Source organism: Malurus melanocephalus, unplaced genomic scaffold, assembly GCF_030028575.1.
Source record: "Malurus melanocephalus ecotype Western Australia unplaced genomic scaffold, MMel_1.1 scaffold_18, whole genome shotgun sequence".
In the NCBI taxonomy this organism is placed as follows: Eukaryota; Metazoa; Chordata; class Aves; order Passeriformes; family Maluridae; genus Malurus; species Malurus melanocephalus.
This window is the reverse complement of record NW_026623250.1, coordinates 2,929,624-2,939,141: the sequence shown is the minus strand read 5'-3', so window position 1 is coordinate 2,939,141 and position 9,518 is coordinate 2,929,624. Positions and strand designations below refer to the sequence as shown.

Here is a 9,518-nt window from a genome sequence, read left to right as displayed (position 1 = left end):
TAGCTGTGGAAAGAAAATGGTAGTATTACATTAAAACATAATCTAAAGAAAAGAGAGTTCAGATATGTCAAAAAAAAATCTCGACAATCAGAGAACAGCTTCTTGGGATTTTTCCAGATTGTCAGAACAAATGGAATTATAGTTAAACATAATTTGTAAAAGTCAGCAGAAACACATCCTCAGAATAAAAAGAGACAACAGAAAACTCTAAACCATCTTATAAATTCCATCTTTTTCAAGACTGCTGACATGGTCAAATGGTGACTATTTTTAAGTTTATCTCATTCAAAATTATAATCATACACAGCTGGATTTTCCCAAAATGTGAAAATGCAGTCTGGCACACAGAGATTGTTTTTCAGATGTAGTTTCTGCAGATTTTTTTWAATTTTATTTCTTCCCCTTAGATTATTTCCTGCATACTCATATATTATTCCTATTAAAGATTCCAGTWAAAAAAAATTCTATTGAGGATTCTTCTTCTGCAGAATCTTTTGTTTTCCAACATTAGGCTAATAGGGTTGAACCTTGTTCAAATAGGGTTTAGGTTGGCTGAACTAATTGCTAGATTTATCTTTTTTTAGCTATGTGATTTTTAGCTGTGTGATTTCCTATTACATGAAATAAATGTAGTTGCTTCTTTGCATACAACAATTTTATGTAATAGTCTGTTACAGAGTGACCATCTATGAATTATAGAGCAAGAGAAAGAATGATCATGAGTTTGTCTTTTGATGACATCGAAAACAACTCAGAGGACAGTGTAAGCATTTTTTTTTTCATTTCCATCAAGCAATAATTTAAAAGAAAACTAAAATGTTAAAATATTTTAGGAGGATGAAAAAAGAACCTGAGCACTTTCTATGTTTGTGAATTTGTCATTTCAATCTCAAGCTCCTGACATTTCTCTGAAGACAGGAAGGGCCAACAAAATACCAGAAAGACAGTCCTGGAAAAGAGTTGCCAGTCTAAATGTTTGTTGCTGTAATCTACTTCGTGTAACTGTATCTGGATCAGAATTTGGCTATTTTTCATTTCTTTAGCCATGTTTTCAAAGAACTGATGTAAGTCTTAGGTGTGCTTATGGCCATSGAGAGGTCTTTAGTTGAGAAGTCAAAAGCAATGAGCTCTCTTTTCTGTGAAACATTGAATTCTGTTTTGTTTCTGCATATTCTTTTAAGAGCTATTCTGAATTACTTGAAATGTCTATGTGTCTCTCTCAATGGTGTCCCTTAGGCTTTTACAGTACTTTCTAAAAGTGATGGATSATTGGGAAATTCTGAGTGATTCATACAATCATTCACTAGCTTCTAGTTTCACTCCTTGTCTGATTGTAACACACAGGTTTTCCACATACATGCACTGTGCCAAAATACATAAAGAAGTGTAGTTTGGATAACCTGTTCTTAGTGTGTATCAGAGCATATGAACCTTAATGGTGGTGGTTTGTAGAAAACACTAGGTCTCTAGAGACACTCTGTTCCACTTGCCAGGACATCAGATCATTTCAAGGGTGGCTGAGGGGAGAGAAAATTAGGAAGCAGGAGATAATTTGTAAATTATCTACCCTGCCAAGGAAAGAAATGAGAGCAATTTTTCTTAGTTTTTCAGATCCTGTTGTCACTGSCAATGGGTATTCTAGACAAGGTGGGTTTGTAACAGACACATCCAAACATGTTGCAGAAGGGCAGTAGCAAGCCAAAAGTCTGCTTACGGATGTTTGAGAGTTATTATAAAATTATGAGGAAAAAAGGTCAATCAAAGCTATTAGACACAGGAGTCTGCAGGACAACTGAGCTCCTGTTACTCAGCAAAATTGTTATATACATCTGTCAGTTCATATTAGCAGCACTGGAGTACAAGAGCCTGCCAAGCCTCCAAGATCATCGAGAAACCTATAAACACCTCTTTGTTACTGATCAAGCAGCATCCAGAATCTGTAGTCCTCTTTCTGTCACTCGCCCCTCTTGGGAGTGTATTGTGGAAGCTCATTCCCTTTCTGATTAGACACTTACTAATCTCCAGCTCAGAGGAACTCAGGGCTAGTTTATACTGTTGTTAAATCCAGTGTCTGCTCCAGTATACATCAGTCTAAATAGTTCTTATTTCCTCATGACCAGATTACTATCCAGAGAAACAAGCTTGTGTTTTGTTTACTGTTTTTTTGTTTGTTCACTTTTATTTCTGCCATAAAATAAGCTCTTCTTCTAATCTTCCAGTTAACCTTTCTGGGTGTTTCTGAGTTTGAACATGGCTTTCAAACACACTTGACCAGAATTGTCACTAATGCTGTCTCACCAGTGCCCTAGACAGTGGCATTAGTATTTCGCTTAGGCTCTTTGCCTGATGCGGCTTTGGCAAACAAAAAGGTGCACAGTCTTTCCTAGTCTCATGACCCTGAGTGCTATACTAAATAGAGTAAATGGCAGAAGGCTTTTGCCATCTCTTCTGCTTCCTTTCGTATTCCCGGTAGATCTAAATTTATTTCTCCTGGAGCACCTGGCCTGACACAGCTTTTACTTTTCCTTTTCAGAGCTGCACTATTTTGGCGGCCTCTTGACATCCTGTATTAGTCTAACCCACTTAGGACAGTATCTCTGGTTTTGCCACTATTTGGAAAAGGRGATTGTAACATACTGCCTAGAGAAATGTGCTTCATAAGCTATCCTTTTCATGGAGAAAGTAAATTTAGGTTAAAGAAAGAGAAATGAGGGATAATTCCCTAGATCACCACAARAATCCAGGTCTTAGGGCCTTGCCAAAACTATTTTTTACTCACCTTAAATTCTACTGTCCTGTGCAGCTCCTAGCAGTGTGGCCATATTCATGCTAGTTCTGCTGATATGGAGCAATTAGAGCTTTTCCGAAGTTGTTTAGACCTACCATCTCAGTATGTTTTTAATGTYCCTCAATGCATTTCAGCGTTCTGCCTAAAAAAAACCCCTTTGCATTTCTACCTACATGTATCTGACTGGGCTGTGAAACATACACATATACATGATTCTGACCTCATAATACCTTGAAGCAGATAAGCTTCTCCTGATGCTGCCAAGTACATTAGTTTACAAGCTGTGCTCTGCAGATGGCTGGCAGTCAGTAAATTCCAAATAAGTGGCCAGTGCATTGTCTGCTGAACTCTATTAATTCTTATTAATTGGTCAGTTAAAAATAAATGATAAGGATTTGTGAGAATTGACTGTGGTTTTCCATCTGTGGATATCAATGTATTTTCTAAGGTCACACCAAAAATACAGCAGCTTGCCCAAGATGTAAAAAAGAAAACAAAAGTTATAGGATCCCTTTGAAAGAGTTAAGAATAAAAGCCAGTCCCTAGATTAGCCTGATATTTTAACATARAAGTAATTATTTCTTCATGACTGGCTTAGACTGGGTTTTTTTGTCACAGTGTTCTTATATATAAGGATTTTGGTAACATTTTAACTACTCTGATGATATAATTTGATCTACACATGAAAGACAACTAATGTGCAGTGAATGTCACTCATGCATTCTGCATACTGTTTGGTGGGTTACAATTATTTAATTTTTCCACCATATTTCATTGTTTTAGTATCCATTGATTATGTTTGACTAATTATATTTTACAAAAGAAAGAAAGATAACCTCCCAAAAGACTGCATGTGCAGGAAAGTCTGTTTTTACTAAAATATCAACTAAAGTCAGTTTCTGCTTAGAAAGAAATGGAAATGTATATATTTCTACCCTGTTTGTAGGAAAGAAGCATTGCTCCTTCCACTGTGACTGTATAAACACTTGTGTTTCAGTGAATGTCACTCATGCATTCTGCATACTGTTTGGTGGGTTACAATTATTTAATTTTTCCACCATATTTCATTGTTTTAGTATCCATTGATTATGTTTGACTAATTATATTTTACAAAAGAAAGAAAGATAACCTCCCAAAAGACTGCATGTGCAGGAAAGTCTGTTTTTACTAAAATATCAACTAAAGTCATTTTCTGCTTAGAAAGAAATGGAAATGTATATATTTCTACCCTGTTTGTAGGAAAGAAGCATTGCTCCTTCCACTGTGACTGTATAAACACTTGTGTTTCAGTGNTAGAAAGAAATGGAAATGTATATATTTCTACCCTGTTTGTAGGAAAGAAGCATTGCTCCTTCCACTGTGACTGTATAAACACTTGTGTTTCAGTGCTGTTTCAGTCTAACCTGACCAAAGGGATCTATTAAAGAGGACTTCAGTTACCCAACTTTCAGGGATGGGCTGTAACAACACTGGATAGAAAGAAAGTGTTGTACTTTGAAACAACTGTAAATCAGTGTCTATCTGTCCTTACTGTAGATACAAGCAAGACATTTTCTCTGGACTAACCAGTGATCTTTTCCTTTAAGTCATGCTTATTATTAGAGTTTTTAACAGAAAACAATGTATTTGCTAAAGGCATGAAAAAATGAATCTCAGCATTTTCAGTCGCAGGTTTTGTTGCCTTTGGCATCATATTTTCCAGGGGCAATTCATCCTGCACTAAGCATCCAGAGTGGGGTGCTTATATAAGTGCAAACTGAAGTTGTGTGCAGGCCAGGGAGATCGGCATCCTGCTSTGCTGAAGTAAAATGAGGTCTGCTAAAGCATAAGAGTAACATAGCCAAATGTTTTGTTATGATTGTGAAAGTCACAGGTAAACAGAGTTTTTATAATATTTGTTCTCAACCCTGCTCTGTTGCCACCTCTTTTGGGATCAAAGAAACAACTGAGCATAAAGCTTGGAAAGTACCTGGGTCTGATATAGAAGACTCTGCTTAATGCCTTTAAATAATCCATATTTAGAGATGTGCTGTAAGCAGGGAAGCATGCAAAACTATCTATTTTTGTCCTTGCACCATATTTAAACTAAAAACATAACTCCTATTGACTTTGATAGGGAGCAAGCATGTGATATCTCCTATTCTATAGGTTTTTTTCTTCATTGTCTGTGCTTGGACTTTTCAGTGGACTTTTAAGTCTTAAGTCCTCTAGGAGATGGCTTGAGACTGTTCCTGGTACTAATGAAAATAATCTTGTGCACTTTCTCTTCAATTTCACTAAATAAGGGCAAAGCTGTGAGGAGAAAATTCAGTGTGTTTTGTTGAAAGTGATGCTCATTTAATATATCCATTTAACCTTTGAGAAAAGAACTTTGTCAAAATAAGGGTATGTGTTTTACCTCATTGGAAGCAGAATATCATAATATTAGCAAGTTTTTTTTTGTTCTCATCCATGTATGTAGTGTTTAATTGCATTGGGAACACAGTATTCCTAGTGATTGCTTCCAACATCGTTTCCAAAGGAGGAGCATAGCATCAGCACTAGTTTCATATTTCTTTTACAAATGCCTCCATTATTAGCGATAAGTACTATCCAGAATGAATGGACATGTTAATACCTTAGGAATTGGATTACAGTGCATCCCATACTTAATATTTAAGTGAGCAGCTTGCATTTAAGAAAGAGAAGCACTGCAGGCTTATTCAAAATGTTCAAGAGGACCAAGCATCTAGATTTCCCTAACAGTCAGCAAAAATATAGCTATTCCTTTGGGATATCATTTAGACAGTGACTGTAATGTGGATTGTGCTTGGAAGAATTTGCCTCTTTGCTTACCATGGAAGGAATGAGTTTAGGAAGTAATAGCAAAGTCAAACTAATAGCAACTACACTGAGTTTGCTGTTTCTTCACAGTAGTGCAGGCTCATTTGGGTTTTGGACAGGAGAAAGGATCACTATCAGTAGTCTAGGGAGACTGGCTCTCTAGGCTAAAGTTAGTCTCTCCAAACAGAGAATTACCTCACTAATTTTCTTGGAGAAATTAGTCCTATCCTATGCCTTTCCCATGCCTTTTGCATCCTGTAATAAGCAAACTCCTGCCCTTGAAATGAAAGGTGACTTCAATTCTGTATCCAACATACTTGTAATTCTGCCTATGATGCTGCAAATAATGACTCCATAAGTTCATGGTATAGTTAAGGTGYTGGGYTTTAAATTTTTTTTTAAATAAATGTTCAGGAAACTATTGCTTGGGTAATGTATACAACCACATTAATTAACCACATTTAGAGGAGGCCTGAAATTTCTGTGGGTAAAGTCTGTGTTAAAACTCTCCACAGGAAACAAATTCTTACTCAGGAAGGCTACACAATGTACATGGTGTAGCAGGACTATTATTAGAATCCAGGTCTCCTGATTTCTCTGCTCACTGAATCATACTGTTTCTGAAGTGTTAGGCATTAAAGTACATGGGGATGAGTCGTAAGCTTCAGAGGACTCAAGGCAGCAAATGGATGAAAGCTAAAACTTCTTTTTGTAAATCTTAAGCTGGTTGACGAAGCTATGTGAAAAGCTTCCTAGGAGGTAAAATCAAGAAAGAATATGATGTTCCTTCTTTCTGCAAGTGGTAACTGCAGCACAACAGAGAGGAGCCAGAAGGGTAGTGGAGCAGGCTGCTGTGGTTGCACAATGGCACCCACAGCCACTGCAGTCTTTTGTCTGATGGACTTCATTGACTTGTTGTTGCAAACTGGAAGCACAAGGTCAGCACGCCCTGCCTTATACTGCTTTATAGAAAGTTGTCAGTGGACTGGTATAAACAATAAATATTAAGGCCAATGCCAACACTCAGGTTTCAAGCATGTAGGTGCCCAACAATGCATTTAATAAAGAAAGTAATTCTGAAATCTCAAATACTCCCATTTATGAAATATAAATCTGACATTGCATTTTCTATTAAAAGCTTACTATTCCAATGTCTTCTTCAGTACGTTTTGTCCTCAGTCCTATATGCATCTTCACTAGACCAGAGAAGTTGGCATACTGTTTTTGGTGCTATGAGATAGCAGAATTAACTCGAAACAATTACACAGTAACTAAAGTTCTACTGTGAGGGTGGGTTAGTGAACAGCCCTCACCCTGCATTCCCATATGCATTCTGAGATGCCTAATTTAAAAAGTTTTTAAATAAACTGCTTTTCTGGAATCCTTTATGTTTGGTTATGGTGTCTATCTTTGTGTCTCAAATCAGCATGCACAAGTGTTGTTCTTAGAATAATCATATTCCAAAAATCTCCACAGGCTCTCAAAATACTTGATTTTTTTTTCTGAAAAACTTAGATTAAACCCTCTAAGTTCTTTATTTTTGCCATTTGTATTTTGAGCAGCCTGGGTAGAATTTTGGTCAGGTTTTCACATTAATCTCTGCAACTTTCCTGAAAGCCCATTCCTTTTATAAATGGAATTGATGACCTTTGAAGTCCCTAGAGGAAAAAAAAGGCTGCTCTTTAACAGTATTCAGTAATCTGTGCTTATTCAGGTGTTTTATATGGATAAAAAACTGTATTTTAAGGACTCAGACTTCAAAATGTTRATGTCATCCAGACGAACCTTGACACAGTTGAGGGGTGAGCCCCTGCAAACCTCATGAATTTCAACAAGACCAAGCACAAGGTCTTACATCAGAGTCATGACTGTTCCAGACAYACCAACAAGTTGGCTGGAGTAGTGATTGAGAGCAGCCCAGAAGTGAAAGGCTTGGGGGTAATGGCTGATGATAAACTTACCATGAGTTGGCAAAGAGTGCTCATAGCCCRAATAACCAAGGGAATCCTGGGCTGCATCCAAAGGAGTGTCGCCAGCAGGGCAAGGGGAGGGATTGTGCCCCTCTGCTCTGCGCTGGTGAGACCCCCACGTGCAGTGCTGCATCCAGCTCTGGTGCCCCCAGCATTAGAGGAACAGGGAACTGCTGGAGCAAGTCCAGAGGAGGCCATGAAGTTGATAAGAGGACTGGAGATCCTCCTGTTTGAGGACAGGTTGAGAAAGCTGGGGTTGCTCAGCCTGGAGAAGAGAAGGTTGTGTGGGGATCTCACAGACACCTTCCAGTATTTGAAGGATCCTGCAGGGAAGCTGGAGAGGGTCTCTGACAGGAACTGGAGTGACAGGACAAGGAGGAATGGGTACACACTGAAAGAGGGCAAATTCAGGCTAGGTATCAGGAAGAAATTCTTTACTCTGAGGGTGGTGAGACACTGGAATAGGTTGGCCAGCGAGATTGCAGATGCCCCAACCTTGGTGGTGTTCGAAGCCAAGTTAGATAAGGCTTTTAGCAACCTGGTCTAGTGAAAGGTGTCCCTGACAGGGGGTTTGAGACTAGACTTTAATGTCCCTTCCAACCCTTAATATTYTATGATTCTATTATTCTAACTGCCACTTGTGATGATGTTGCATTAATATGAAAATTTCAAAAAACAATAGAACATACTCATATTGAGAAAAAATCAGGACTTTATTTCAGACCTGTATAATCTTACTCTTTAAAGATATGATAACTAAAATTTGAAAAGGCAAAATGCTTTGAGTAAGTTTATACCCATGACAAAGGATAGCAATATATTTACAGTAAAATAAATTGTTCAAGAATTTTAGTAGATGTAAAACTTAGTAAATTTCTGTTTGGAAAAGGACCTACTGTGTCAAAATGCAGCATTGATCTCTTATTTCCTTGTCCAAATGAAATGTCGTATTTTCACCATCTATTCATCACATCTGAAAACAAATATTTTCAGTGGCATGCTCAAGAACTGTCCTGGATTTTTAACATTCTTGCTGTTTGTTTTCATACTAGTCACTAGGCATATTTACATCTTCTTTTGCTACGAGAGCTACTACTAGATACAAGAATCAGAAAAAAAAATTCTTGAAGTTCACACTGATGTGTGCACATTACTAATCTTTCAGGAAGATATTCTTCTTAAACTTCATTGATACATGGTATGAAAAACTCCAATAAAATCTAAATGTTTCCTGTTTTGTATGATAAAAGAAACAATAAAATATTTTTTTCTTTTGAATTACAGATGGCATCCGTTCAAGATTCCAGATATGGCCAGAAAGATACATCTGACCAGAACTTTGATTACATGTTCAAACTGCTCATTATCGGCAACAGCAGTGTTGGAAAAACCTCCTTTTTATTCCGATATGCTGATGATTCCTTTACATCTGCATTTGTAAGCACGGTTGGGATCGATTTCAAAGTCAAAACGGTTTTCAAAAACGAAAAAAGAATTAAGCTACAGATTTGGGTAAGCTAAAAAATGATTCTGTGAATTAAGCAAATTGTAGTAGTTTTGATAGCATTTACACAAGTGAAGGTTTGCATCGAGTGTCATAACCTTATATGTATATATAGAGAGAGCATAGGTATGAAATAGCAGTTAATTATTTCTTGTATCATTTTTCTGTCTTGCATAACAGAGTGCAAACAGTATTTTTAAGGTATTGAAGTATAGTGATTATATATTATGAATTAAATTCCTTTAATGAATAATACAGGCTGACACATTAATATCTGTACAGTAAGATGTAAACCTGTGCAATATGTAGACTATTGAGAGTGATACATGTTATATCAAAGTACCTTGAAATACCTGTTTTAGGATTTGATGTCTTCCCTTAAAAGTTATTAATTCATGTAGGAGGTATCATAGTAGATCCATAATAGAAGGCA

The 9,518-nt window shown here is 37.0% G+C and overlaps 1 protein-coding gene across 1 annotated transcript in view; it reads left to right on the top strand.

The window, feature by feature from the left end:
• Positions 1-676: 676 nt before the first annotated feature.
• RAB3C (RAB3C, member RAS oncogene family) overlaps positions 677-9,518 on the top strand; it is a 119,631-nt gene continuing 110,789 nt past the window's right edge. The window contains exons 1-2 of the mRNA XM_057389664.1: positions 677-763; positions 8,866-9,093. Coding sequence (XP_057245647.1) covers positions 689-763; positions 8,866-9,093 — 303 coding nt within the window. The 5' untranslated portion in view covers positions 677-688. The remainder of the gene's footprint in view (positions 764-8,865; positions 9,094-9,518) is intronic.